This window comes from Geotrypetes seraphini, chromosome 16, assembly GCF_902459505.1.
Source record: "Geotrypetes seraphini chromosome 16, aGeoSer1.1, whole genome shotgun sequence".
Classification (NCBI taxonomy): Eukaryota; Metazoa; Chordata; class Amphibia; order Gymnophiona; family Dermophiidae; genus Geotrypetes; species Geotrypetes seraphini.
This window is the reverse complement of record NC_047099.1, coordinates 24344600-24358957: the sequence shown is the minus strand read 5'-3', so window position 1 is coordinate 24358957 and position 14358 is coordinate 24344600. Positions and strand designations below refer to the sequence as shown.

At 45.1% G+C, this 14358-nt stretch overlaps 1 protein-coding gene across 1 annotated transcript in view; it reads left to right on the top strand.

Annotated features, from left to right (window-relative positions):
- Positions 1 to 14358, top strand: part of DNAH2 (dynein axonemal heavy chain 2) — a 511463-nt gene that overhangs the window by 489474 nt on the left and 7631 nt on the right. The window contains 3 exon segments of the mRNA XM_033923769.1: positions 289 to 465; positions 3065 to 3139; positions 7852 to 8002. Coding sequence (XP_033779660.1) covers positions 289 to 465; positions 3065 to 3139; positions 7852 to 8002 — 403 coding nt within the window.

Genomic DNA, 14358 nt, shown 5'->3' with positions numbered 1-14358 from the left:
TTGAGATACGGCAACCAGAACTGCACATAGTATTCGAGGTGCAGCCAATACTTCTAGCATAGGGCAAGTGGCTCAGCTCAGTAAGTTAATGACACTGTGACAGGCTAAGTCCATCTAGTCACTGCTACCAGTAGCACAGAACCCCTGAAGTTTATCCGAGTGTGTCAATGACATCCCACTAGCAGCTCCTCAGGCTCAGCCCTTCAAGGCAGTTTCTTTTCTGCAGTCTCTCAGTTGATATGTCATAGTTTACCAGTTGTTGACCAGTTTTCTCTGGGTGTGTTTTAGGCCTATCCTTCTCTCAAGTCACTGGCATCCTGGACCCGGGACCTTAGCAGTCGAGTGGAGCAGTTTTCAAAATGGGCTGAGACAGCACACCCTCCAGTGCTCTTCTGGCTTTCTGCTTTCACGTTCCCTACAGGTTTACTGACTGCAGTCTTACAGGCCGCAGCACGTCAAAACAACGTACGTAAATGAATTCATCTGTACCAAACAACTTGTAAAAAATAAGCTGTATGGGGTTAAGCAGAGTTTCAGTCTTTTTCTAACTTTTTTTTTTTTTTTTTACATTTTATTTATTCATTTTTGAATTCTTACAACAAGTGAATTAAACATAATACAAACAATTTTCATATATCACTTGTATTTACAATCAAATATTCTTGTAATATAAAATACATACCCCCCTTTTTATCAATATTCCTATTCCATATGATATACATTTCCCTCCCCATCCCCACCTGTCTACTACCCATGTGCTAAGATATCTGATCATTAGAGTAATTAGTCAATGGTTCCCATATTTTTTTAAAATTATGAAGATTCCCTTGTTGTAACGCTAACATCTTTTCCATCTTATATATGTGACAGACTGAATTCCACCAAAATGTATAATTTAGTTTAGTATAATCTTTCCAGTTTTGAGTAATTTGTTGCATGGCGACCCCTGTCAATATTAATAATAACTTGTTATTATTTGCAGAAATCGGACTCTGAGTCCTCATTGCTGTACCAAATAATATAGTGTCATATGAGAGTCCTACATGGTTCTCTAATAATTTATTAGTTATGCTTTTATGTTCCTGAGTGGTATACAGTAAGGAAGAACCAGTGCAGCTTTGGATGTCACATCTACGGTAGCTATGAAATACAATAAGTATATTACAAAAGCAAAAAAGAGAAGGTTTCAATGATCTGTGGAACAAATGGTAGGATCTTTCTTGCTTAATAACCAAAGGAAGGCTATTGTAGAGATATGCAGTTTAAAAAAAAGAAGCGAGTTGTTTAATTGCTTCTTGTAAAGGACTTCCTTAATGGATGGAAAATTGAGTAAGTTCCAAACTTGGGAATGGAAAGTGTGAGTTGACATTGGTCTGTTTAACCATAAAATGCTTTAATCCTTTATCTGGCTTTGTTGCTCAGAAGCAGCCTGTGTCTTCTGTGGCTCTTATGGGGGGGATCTCCGTCTCCAAATGCCTGGTACTTGGCACTGTGACTCTCGTTCAACATCAAGTTACATAAAGCTGCCATTTCACCATCTGCCAACTAAAGGGTTAAAGATAATACATGACATTTTAAAAATTATCCACACTCTTAACTGGAAGCCAGCAAAATTATACCAAAAAAGGGGAAGCCCTATCGTACTGCTTACATTTAAAGATCAATTTTGTAATCTTTCAGAGATACCAGTGTAGATAGAATTACAGTAATCTAAGAAGCAGGATGACGCAGCCATAAAAGTGGGTGACATCATTTAAATAATGCTGGCACTGGCTCTGTCAAAAGTCAGAACTAGAAGGTTTTCAGAGCATGTCTCAGTTTTTCTGCCTGTCCACGCATAGATCACTCCAACAGATTCAGAATGCCGCGGCCAAGCTCATCTTCGCTAAAAGTAAATTTGACCATGTCTCCCCGCTCCTGGCCAAGCTCCACTGGCTTCCGATAATCGCCAGGGTCCACTATAAATGCACCTGTTTAACTTTCAAAATCCTATATGGTATCCTCCCTCCCTTTATCCCTCTTTCTTGGAATTCCTCAAACCCTAATACCACCAGATCCTCCCACAAATTAAAACTATCCTTCCCCTCGCTAAAAGGCATTTCCCACACAGGAAAGCTAGGGACCTCCCTCCACTTCAAAATCACTGAGCTCTGGAACAACCTTACCTCCTCTCTTCGGAACTTGAGCTCTCTCCAAGTTTTCCGCAAACATCTGAAAACCTGGCTTTTCTCAAAAAATGTAAGTCTCCCTCCAACTTAGGAATCAAGGAAACTCTTATATCTTGGCATCCCAAATCCTCTAAATTTTCTTCACACTTCTACCTCTAACCCTCTGTTGTAGTTCCTTCCTATTTCTCCTACTGTAAACCGCGGCCAGTTCTGCCCCTAACCCCCGCTTCCCACGGCTATTTTAAGCCCTGAAAGCCCCCCATTAAGCCTTACCTGGTGGTCTAGCGGGATTTGGGGGCAGGAGCGATCTTCCTACACTCCTGCCCCGTGCAGATCGCTCACAGGAAATGGCTGCCTTGAGCTCCCATAGTCTCTCGAGCCATTTCCTGTAGTTGTATTTTATGTATATTTAACCTGTAATCCGTTCTGAGCTCTTTGGGGAAAATGGAATAGAAAACAAATTAAATAAATAAATCCTCGTTAATCTATATTCAGCACTTTTTCCTGAACTGTATTCCAATACACTTCCCTAGAAAGTTAATGTGCTTCAACTGGACTGCTTGATTCTTGGGAATACCCCTGAACAATCAGAACAGCTTCTAGGCCCATCTGAGCTCCGAGAGAGCCCATACTATCACCCCCAGATGTCATTAGCCACTTATGTATGATTTATCCTGTTGTCTATGGAGAAATCATGCTACCAGTTAAGCAACTTTATTTCCAGTACAGCAGTAAAGCATGCTGCAGCACTGAACATAGACTTAGAACCAGTCCCCGAGTCCCTCATGCTCCAAGTAGGATAGACCCATCACCACCACCACCACCAATTTGGATGTTCTGTCCCATGGACCTATTTGCTGGGCCTAATCCTGAGGCTGTGCTGATTTCTCTTCCAGATCTCTGTGGATACACTTTCTTGGGAATTCATTGTTGCCACTGTAGATGACAGTAACTTGGTGTATGCCCCAAAGGTAAGTGTCCCCTCCCAATTCATTGGTGCAGGGCTTCATGTGAAAGGGTGCAGCCAGTAGTCCTTGCTATGTGGCAGCACAGTCTTGAGAATGCAGCTGTATGGAAGGCGAGCCATACTTGTAGAATATTTTATTACAATTGCAAATGGATAATACATTGGGTCATGCTTTTTGATTTATGTCAGAAATTTTGGAATGCTGTTTGTGTTTTTCTTGGATCAATTATTTCTAGAACTGTGGTTCCTTCCCCCCAGATGGTATTATTTCTTCAATGGGACAGGATTTTTAAGAAAGGGGTTAGGGAATTATTTTGTAAATCCTTTATTATAGGTCAAAAATGTATTTTACCACATTGGTTGGAAGAAAGTCCACCCTCATTTTGGCATTGGAGGGCAGCATTTCATGCTCTTATGATTATGGAAGCTAGTGCTAAAAAACAGTAAATTTTGGATGATCTGGGAACCTTATATACAGCAATTATCAGTCAGAGCAGGCAGTTTTGGAGTGAACTCATTACATTTGTAATCAAAAAGTGAAGCACTATTTATTAGTAATATTTGGAAGTGGGATGGGTGGAGGGAGGGAAGGGAGGCGGGTGTGTTGGGAGGTACTTTATCATGTTTGTATTGTGATGATAATTGATTGTTGGTGTTGCTATATTGGTGAATAGGAAATGTTCTGCCTCCTTTAAATTTAAGGCATCGGATTCTCATGGAAGATGGATACATCTGGAAATGAGCATGGGAAATACTACCTTGTCGCTTTTTAATGTATATGCCCCTAATTCGAATCAGCCAGAATATTTTAAGACTCTACAACAACTGATTCTCCCACTGGCTACATCTAATATGATAGTAGCTGGGGATTTCAATGCTGTCATGGATCCTCTTTTGGATAAAAATCCTAAAAGATTTATAAAATCTTTAGGATTAGATAATTTTGTACAATCTTGTAATTTGAAAGATATTTGGCGTATACTTCATTTTGATGGCCGGGAATTCTCTTTCTGTTCTCATGTTCATAAATCTTTTTCTAGAATAGATTATATTTTTGTTTCAAATCAATTAGTACATCAAGTTACGCAGGCTGCCATAGATCCAATTATTTTATCAGATCATGGTGGAGTGTGGATTGAACTTAAAAGCAATGAACAAGATACAAATAGACCTATATGGAGATTTGATAATACATTACTTGCTGAACCAAATTTTTATGAAATTATATTAGAAAAAATAAAAGATTACTTCCAACTTAATGAAACAGATGAGATCTCTATGGAAACTTTATGGGATGCCTTTAAGGTAACCATAAGAGGTCAACTAATTTCTTATTCGGCTCATCTTAAAAAACAGATTAAAAAACAGTTTTCTGATTTAGAAAAAGAAATTAAAATTTTGGAATCAAAACTAATAGAAAAATGGGACTATTCTACACAACAAGAACTTTTAAAATTTAAAGGAAAATTTCATGAGATTTCATCTAAATTGATTAGAAAAGATTTATTTTCTCAGCAAGCTTTATATTATGGAAACTCAAATAAGTCGGGAAGAATATTGGCAAATTATTTAAAAGCTAAAAAAAGAAAGACAAAAATAGTTGCCATTAAAGATGAATTTGGAGATATGCATAATCAAAATAAATCAATTTTAAAACAATTTTTACAATTTTATAGATCCCTTTATTCTTCTGAGACTTATTTAGATAAAGAAAAAGATGGTTTAAGTTTTTTGAAAGTATTAGAGGGTCCTAAGGTTCCCGAGCATATAAAAAGAAGTTTAGAAGAACCAATATCACTAAAAGAATTAGGAATAGCTTTGAAATCCCTTAGAGTAGGATCCGCTCCAGGTGGTGATGGATATACAGTAGAATTTTATAAATCTTTTCAAAATACCCTATTACCTTATTTATTACATTTATACCAGACTCAACTAACTAAGGGTTGTATTACAGGCACTATGGCAGAATCTTTAATCATAGTTTTACCCAAGCCAAATAAAGATCCCACTTTGGTCTCAAATTATAGACCTATTTCCTTAATCAATGTAGATAGTAAACTTTTAACTAAGACATTAGCTTTAAGATTGGCTAAAGCTCTCCCTTTCATAATAGGTATGCATCAAACAGGATTTGTTGCTCAAAGACTTTCTTCTCATAATACTAGACTGGCTTTTCATATGTTATATTTGACAAAAGCCATGAATGATCCGGCTTTTTCTGTTTCTTTGGATGCAGAGAAAGCTTTTGATCGAGTGGAATGGACATTCATGTATCAGGCAATGGACTGGTTTGGTATAGGTTCAGGATTTATACAAATAATTAAAACGTTGTATAGCTCCCCTGCTGCTAGATTATATATCAATAATACATTTTCAGAACGTTTTAATTTACGGAGAGGAGTTAGACAAGGTTGTCCATTATCTCCTTTACTTTTTGATATTGTTTTGGAACCCTTAATATTAGCTATTCAGCAGGTAAAGGAGATACAAGGTATACCCCGTTCAGATAGGGAATATAAAATATCAGCATATGCAGACGATATCTTGCTTTATTTGAGAAATCCAGAAAATACCATTCCATGTTTACTTGAATTAATTGAAAAATTTGGAAAATTTTCCGGTTACAAGATAAATTGGAATAAATCAGAAGTTCTTCCACTAAATATACATTGTACAAAAGGTTTATTTGACCCATTTTCTTTCATTTGGAAGGAAGATGGTATTAAATACTTAGGAATTTGGATTGCAAAAACAATAGATGATACTATGAAAATTAATGAAAAAAATTTATTACAAAAAGTAAAAGAAATGTGTGAGCAATGGAATCCTTTACACTTATCTTGGTGGGGGAGAGTACAAACTGTTAAAATGATGATTTTACCTGTAGTTTGTTACCAAATGGGTATGATACCTATTTTTTTTCAGGGATCTTTTTATAAAAAAATAAATAGGATTCTAACCAATTTTATTTGGCTGGGAAAAATTCCTAGAATTGCTTTAGTGTCTTTGCAAAGACCTATTGTGGAGGGTGGGGTAAATTTTCCAAATTTTTATAGGTACCATCAAGCCTATATTTTGCGACAAGGTATGTATTGGATCCTCCCAGAGCCCATTGATAATATTCCAGATTGGTTCTGGTTAGAGTGGAGACTTATGTTTCCACTGCGTCTTGGCCACATAATTAGTATCAAAATGCCAAGGTTATATAAAGATCATAAAATATTTATGGATACCTGGAAAACTTTAAGGTATATAAATAGTCTGACTCCTATTCCGATAAATAAATCAACAATTCAAACAATATGGTTAAACCCCAAGATCAAAATAGGCGGTTTTAAAATCATTTGGAAGCATTGGATGTTAGCAGGGATACGTACTTTAGAAGATGTAATAACTAATGGTAAACTGCTTGACTTTTCACAATTGCAACATAAATTTGGCTTAAACAATTCACAATATTTTAGATGGTTGCAATTGAAGCAGACCATTCAGGTAGGGTTCCCTGAATGGAAAAATCTTAACAATTATCATAGCCTAGAATTCTTATGCTTTCAGGTGGCTTCTACTGGACACCAGGCCGCAATGTGGTATAAATTAATATCTGGATATATAAATAAAAAACCAAAAAATGGTCTTAGAGACATTTGGAGCATTGAGATTAAGCATCAAATTAATGCATCTCAATGGCCACGACTTTGGTCTTGGAGGATAAGATGTACAGTATCAGCATCTATGAGACAAACATGGTTTTTTCTTTTGCATAGAGCTTTTTGGACCCCCACACGTTTACATAGAATAGATAGCTCTAAGTCTAATAAATGTTGGCACTGTCATCTTGAGGCGGGGACATTAGATCATCTTCTATTCTATTGTCCATATATATTAATATTTTGGAAATCAATTTGGCCTCAAATAAATAGGATGATGGACAATCCAGTAGCCTTGACTTATGATACTATTCTATTTGGTACAACAATGAGAGCAAAAAGTCAAATTTCGTCACATAATAATAAACTTTTATTCATATTAACTGGAATAGCAATTCAACAAATAACATGTAACTGGAAAAATTATGATAGACTAAGTTATAACTTCTGGTGGAATTCGGTATGCCATATATATAAAATGGAGCGCACAATAGCAACACAGAAAGGATATTTTGGTAAATTTCTGAAGATTTGGAGACCATTAACAGATTTTTGTAATAATTAATAACATTTTCCCATAATAAGAAAATTGGTAAGCGGGGATATGGGTGGGTACTATTTCATTTATCTCACAATTTGTATAAATTAATTAATGTATTTCAAATACTATGTTAGAATTTCTGAAATATGAAGGGAGGGCTTGGGGAGGGTTATTTTATTTATATATTATCTAAGAATATGAATATATTGTATTTAAAATATTAATGGAAGAAAATCAAGTGTGTATTTATAAGATTATATGTATTTTTCTGATACACTTGTTGTAATATGAAAAAATGAATAAAAAAAATAAAAAAAAAATAAAAAAAAAATAAAAAAAAAAATCAATAATTATTGAACATTAAAAAAAAAAAAAATTGCATCTAAATATCAGCGGGAGTATTTTTCAGTACTGTGACTCCAGATCATCTGATTGAATGAGGACATTTGCCCCCCTCCTGAACTAGCTGTTGACTCTTTCTGCACTAAACAACCTCTAATGAATATGTTGTATTTCCCTCCCCTACAGGATGGTATCTGGGTGAGAGGCCTGTTCCTGGAAGGGGCCAGCTGGGACAAGAAGAACTCGTGCCTGGTGGAGGCAGAACCCATGCAGCTGGTGTGTCCCATTCCTACCATCCACTTCAAACCTGTGGAGTACAAGAAGAAGAGTGGAAAAGGTACATCCCACGTAGCCCCTTGGTCGCTCTTTATAATCAAATCTTCTTGTAGTCAGTGGCGCAGATAGCTTTCCATGAAATTCATACTGTGCCTTGGAATCCCATGGAACACATGCACCCTCCCCCCCCTCCCATACACACACACATGATCTGTAGAGCATGCAACTGCTCCCTGCAGCCATTCCCAATCAATTCTCGGGGCATACCTAGACCAATTGGGTTTACAGGGTGTCCACAATGAATATACATGAGATGGATTTGCATACATCTAGTCCGGCGACCCGCACACACGGAGGCCAAGCTAGGTGTTTCCTGATGAGGACCTTGTTTACCTGTATCCCTCAATGTATTTTGCAAGAAGGTGTGCATCCAACTTGCCCTTGAATCCTAGAATGGTGGTCTCTGTCACAACCTCCTCCAGGAGAGCATTCCAAGCGTCCAACACTCGCTGTGTGAAAAAATTTCCCGACATTTGTCCTGGGCCTGTTGCCCCTCAGTTTCAGTCCATGACCTCTTGTCCGAGTCACATACCAAGAAGGAAGTACATGCAAATCTAACTCGTATGTATTCATTGTGAATATCCAGAAAACCCGATGGGACTAGGTGTGCCTCAAGGACTGGGTTGGGAATGGCTGCCTCAGAACATGTGACAAATCTGTATAATTCAGCAGCAACTCCATTCAATGAAAGAGTCAGCCCATTTATAAGCCTTTTTTTTTTAGTTCTTTATTCATTTTACCACTTACATCAAGTGTATAAATAATTGACATATTAAAATTGTATACATCACTTGAAATTCTTATCATTTAACATTAATATAGAAGATTTAATCCCCTTCCTCCCATCCCTCCCATACTATATGCAATCAAATATTAAGTATTCTTATCTAATGAACTAATTTTTTTAACGAATTCATAATTTATAATTTATAAGCCTTTCTTGTGAGGGAAGCATCAGTTGTCATGCAGAAATAGGTGCCAACACAGGGGGTCTCAACTCAATCCCAGATAGTCAAGTTTTCAGGACACCCACCATGAATATGTATGAGACAGATTTGCATACAGTGGAGGCGGTGCTTGCAAATTTCTCTTGTGCATTTTCATGGCGGACATCTTGAAAACCAGGCTGGCTTGCTGTATCCCAAGGACTGAGTTGAGAACCTACCAAAATTGCTCAGGGTCGATATTGAGATCAATTAAAGATGGCGTCGGAAGCGGACGCCTGAGAGGAGGCTCTGCTATTGAGCCGTGATGATCTGGCATCGCGATCTTCCCCCTATTTTGGAATGGGGAAGAGAAAGGGCACGACCCGCATTAACCCTCCGGCGGCGATGGGGACCCAGCAGCGGATGGTCCAGGCGACTTTGGCGGAGGTGTTCTCCCACACAGGCGAGTCGGTGAACCTACCTTGGGAGGAAACCCGGGATTCTCGGGTGACCCCGTGCAGGGAGAAGAGGCTTCTTTGAGCCCTGAACAGCAGATGGTGCCGCTTCAACCCAGAAGTGCACTGGTATTGGGAGACCTGGAGAAGTCGTTCCTTGAGATGGAGGCGTCTTTTTCCGGCTTGGGAGGGAGTACAGCTCGAGCCTTGGTGGAAGAAGGCGAGTCTGGGAAAGAACATCTACCCCACACCGGATTGCAGGTGGAAGGTGCTTCAGGAGGAGTCAGCTTGCAGTTTGGAGCGTTGGAGAGACCCGCAAAGATTGATATGGAGGCACTATGGCAAGCTATATCGGTGATGAATGCTAGCCTTAAATTAGCTATTACTACTTTATCTACTGATTATGGAACAGTCTTTATCCCAGGACAAGCAGGCAGCATATTCTCACATGTGGGTGACGTCATCCACGGAGCCCCAGCGCGGACAGCTTTTCAAGCAAACTTGATTGAAGTTTCAAGTTTGCACACTGCACCACGCATGTGTGTGTGCCTTCCTGATCCACTAGAGGGCGCATACCCTCCTCATGGTCCTCAGTTCTTAGTTTTCCGCTGAGCCAGAAAGACCTTGTCTCTCTTCTCTGCGTTCTTCTAAGTGCCTTTCTGGCACCGCGGCTTCTTTATTTTGTTAGGGAGTCGCTGTGCGTTTGTTAATTGATTGTGTATTTCTTTGTTTCAAAAAAAAAAAAAAAAAAGAGGACTTTTTATTGTGTTTTTCCTCCGGCAGGCCCTTCTTGGGCCTCAGCCATGCGGCTAGGCCTCATTTGCCTGCAGCTGTATTTTCTTCTTCCCTGGCCTCTCTCTGGGCTCACCTCGTGTGAGCAGAATGGCCGGGACTCTCTTCCCTTCGTTGGAATCGGACTGTGCAGCTTCGATCCCCGGTAAGTTTTTCTTTCTTTCTTTCTTCTAGGTGCGTTACCTCGGTAACGCCACCGGCTGAGTCTCAGGCATTCCAGGCATCGAGTGCGATCGTGCCCGCCTCTACGAGACCTTCAAAGCGTGCCTCCTTTCATGGGAATACTCATATCGAGGTTGCCCTTATGGAGTGCACTGCTGCACCTTTATTACCAGTTTCATTGGTACGGTGCCGACTTCTGAAACTCGATGTGCCTCGACGTCGACTGGAGCTTCGTGCCTCGACGTCGACTGGAGCTTCGTCCCTCGACGTCGACTGGAGCTTCGTCCCTCGACGTCGACTGAGGCTTCGTGCCTCGACGGAGGCTTCGTGCCTCGCCGTCGACTGAGGCTTGGTGCCTCGACGGAGGCTTGGTGCCTCGACGTAGGTTTGGTGCCTCGACGGAGGCTTCGTGCCTCGACGGAGGCTGTGTGCCTCGACGTCGACGGGGGTTTCGTGCCTCGACGGAGGCTTCGTGCCTCGACGGAGGCTTTGTGCCTCGCCGTCGACTGAGGCTTGGTGCCTCGACGGAGGCTTGGTGCCTCGACGGAGGCTTGGTGCCTCGACGGAGGCTTCGTGCCTCGACGGAGGCTGTGTGCCTCGACGGAGGCTGTGTGCCTCGACGGAGGCTGTGTGCCTCGACGGAGGCTGTGTGCCTCGACGTCGACGGGGGTTTCGTGCCTCGACGTCGACTGAGGCTTCGTGCCTCGGCGTCGACTGAGGCTGCGTGCCTCGACGGAGGCTGCGTGCCTCGACGGAGGCTTGGGGCCTCGACGGAGGCTTGGGGCCTCGACGGAGGCTTGGGGCCTCGACGGAGGCTTGGTGCCCCGACGGAGGCTTCGTGCCCCGACGGAGGCTTCGTGCCCCGACGGAGGCTTCGTGCCTCGCCGTCGACTGAGGCTTGGTGCCTCGACGGAGGCTTGGTGCCGCGACGGAGGTTTGGTGCCTCGACGGAGGCTTCGTGCCTCGACGGAGGCTGTGTGCCTCGATGGAGGCTGTGTGCCTCGACGTCGACGGGGGTTTTGTGCCTCGACGTCGACTGAGGCTTCGTGCCTCGGCGTCGACGGAGGCTGCGTGCCTCGACGGAGGCTGCGTGCCTCGACGGAGGCTGCGTGCCTCGACGGAGGCTGCGTGCCTCGACGGAGGCTGCGTGCCTCGACGGAGGCTTGGTGCCTCGACGGAGGCTTGGTGCCTCGACGGAGGCTTGGTGCCTCGACGGAGGCTTGGTGCCCCGACGGAGGCTTCGTGCCCCGACGGAGGCTTCGTGCCCCGACGGAGGCTTCGTGCCTCGACGTCGACGGAGGTTTCGTGCCTCAACGGAGGCTTCGTACCTCGACGTCGACGAAGGTTTCGTGCCTCGACGGAGGCTTCGTGCCTCGACCTCGACGGAGGCTTCGTGCCTCGACGTCGACTGAGGCGTCGTGCCTCGACGTCGACGGAGGTTTCGTGCCTCGACGTCGACGGAGGTTTCGTGCCTCGACGTCGACGGAGGTTTCGTGCCTCGACGTCGACTGAGGCTTCGTGCCTCAACGGAGGCTTCATACCTCGACGTCGACGAAGGTTTCGTGCCTCGACGTCGACTGGGGGCTTGGTGCCTCGACGTCGACTGGGTCTTGGTGCCTCGACTGAGGCTTTGTGCCTCGACGTCGACTGCGGCTTGGTGCCTCACCACCGCCTGGGGCCTTGTGCCTCGACGTAGTATGCGGCTGGGTGCCTCGACGTCGTCTAAGGCTTTGTGCTTTGATTTTCTGACTCAATGTCGACTGGGGCTTGGGGTCTCGATGTCGACTGTGGCTGTGTGTCTTTGTACCTTCAACGTCGGCTGCGGCCGTGTGCTCCGCGTCATTTGACGCTGGTGCTTTGACGTCGCCTGAGGCTTGTGCCTCGACGTCGACTGAGGCTGGGGGCCTCATCGTCGGCTGGAGCTCGGTGCCTCGTCATTGCCGAGGCTTCGTGCCGTCGACAGAAGCTTTGTGCCTTGACGTCACTTGGGCCGTTTTACCTCGGCAGCGGCTGAGGTATTGGGCCTCGGCGTCGACTGCGGGTTTGCGCCTCGGCGTCTCCAGCTCCGGTTCGAGAGGCTTCCCCGCTTTCTCTTCGGTTCATTCCGGGCAGCCGTGACGGAATCTTGTAGTGCGGAGTTTGGTTTCCTGGAGGAGACTCTCTCCCTGCTCCGGCTCTATTGCTCCCGCCATGCGTCATCTCGCTTGGCGCAGAGTGTGGCTGAGGATCCGAACCTCCAGGGTCGTATCGCCGCTTTTACTTGCGTGAGTTCTGCGCTTCTTCAGGCCTCTCTTGCGGTGGCCACTAACCGCCTCTCAGACCGCGACCGGTCCTTCGCCCCTCGGGACGCCTTCAGCTAAATCCCGTCTGCCTTGGTGGGTTGGTCTCCTTCTCCGGAGGGGCCCTCTGGATACCTTTCTTGTGTTATCTCAGCCTCCTTCGCAGCAGCCGCAATAGCTGCAGCAGCGCCGGGTTAGGGTTCAGCCGCCGGCTTCGGCGACTCCTGGCCGTCCTTTTGACTATTCTCGCATAGCCTCTGGGCTGCTCCCCTTCTGGGGATTCCTCCCCTCCCTTCGGGAGGGGTGTCTCTGTGTCTACGCACCGGGAGTATTGCCTCTCTTCTGTCGGTTGGGCATTCCCATCCTCCCTTCTGCGTCTGGTCCTGGCCCTTCGTGACCTGCACTAGTTTCTAGTACGGGAGTGGGTCAGACTCTGCCCACCCCGGTCTCGGGAGTCCGTCGGGGCGGACCTGGACCCAGTTTGTCTGCGCTCCTTCTTGTCTCGGCCTCAGGGGGAGGCCCTTGTTTGTTTATGCCGGAAGGTGGCCCCTCTGTCCTCGGTCCGCCTCCGGTCTTTTCTGCCTCTGCCTCGGCAGGCTGCCTGTCGGCGCTTGAGTCAGCTGGTGTCTCAGCGGTCTTCGGCCTCGGCTGAGCTGTTGCTGATCCTTTTTGGATCAGGGGTCTCCACGGTGATGTCCCGCTGTTCGCCTGGTTTCATCTTCGTGTTCCCCGCTAAACCCGAGCATCTCAGTGATGGCAGGATCGGGATCCCGCTTCCCAGCACATTGTGGTGCCTCCCTCCTGGACACGCTCGTTTCGTTGGTGGGCCACCACTTCGTATCCCCGCATCAGAAGGTTCTGCCGATGGACTCCTCGGCATGGGCTTAGAGGTGCACCTCGACGGCCTTCGGACTCAGGGTCCTTGGTCGGGTGCAGGCTGTCGCAGCCGCATCAATCTGATGGAGCTCCGGGCCATTTACAATGCCGTGGTGGATTTTCGTTATGGGTTGCAAGATTGCGGGGTCCTGGTGCGTCCCGACATCTCGGTGGCGATGTTTCTGTGACCAAGCCAGGGTGTACAGGTTCCCCGTTACTTTGCAGGGAAGCCCTTCGTCATTGGCAGGGGACGTTACACCACTGCTTCTTTCTTCGGGCGGTGTTTTTCCAGGGCGTGCAGCATTGTCTGTTGGACACGTTGAGTCGCCCTTTTCGACCGCATGAATGGTTGCTCCATTCTCGGACTCTGCGGCATGTGGTTGTTCGGTGGGGAACCCAACAGGTAGTTCTGTTCGCTTCGCCCCTCACTCACTGGTTGCCTCGATATTGCTCGGGGATGTTCTCCTGGGTTCGCATCAAGGAGGATGCTTTCCTTCTCGATGGATTGGGCAGGTTCCTCTATGCGTTCCCTCCCTTTACTCTGATTCTCGGGTCTTTGATACACCTCCTGTCGGTCTGCGCCACCAGGATCTTGATGGCTCCTCTGTGGCCCTGGCGGCCATGGTTCTCCCTGCTCCTCCAGCGTGTCAGGGAGACTCAGCTTCTACCTATGTTCCCGTCTCCGCTGTCTCAGTGTTGCGGTTTCTGTTGCATTCCAATCTGCAGTCTCTACACTTATCAGCTTGGTTCCTCGCAACGTGCCTCCCTCCTTCTGTTTCTCTCAGTCGGTGGGAGTGTTCTCGAGGCCTCTCGAAAGATCTCCACTCGGCAATGCTTTTCCCAGATATGGTCCTGATTTGCTGAGTG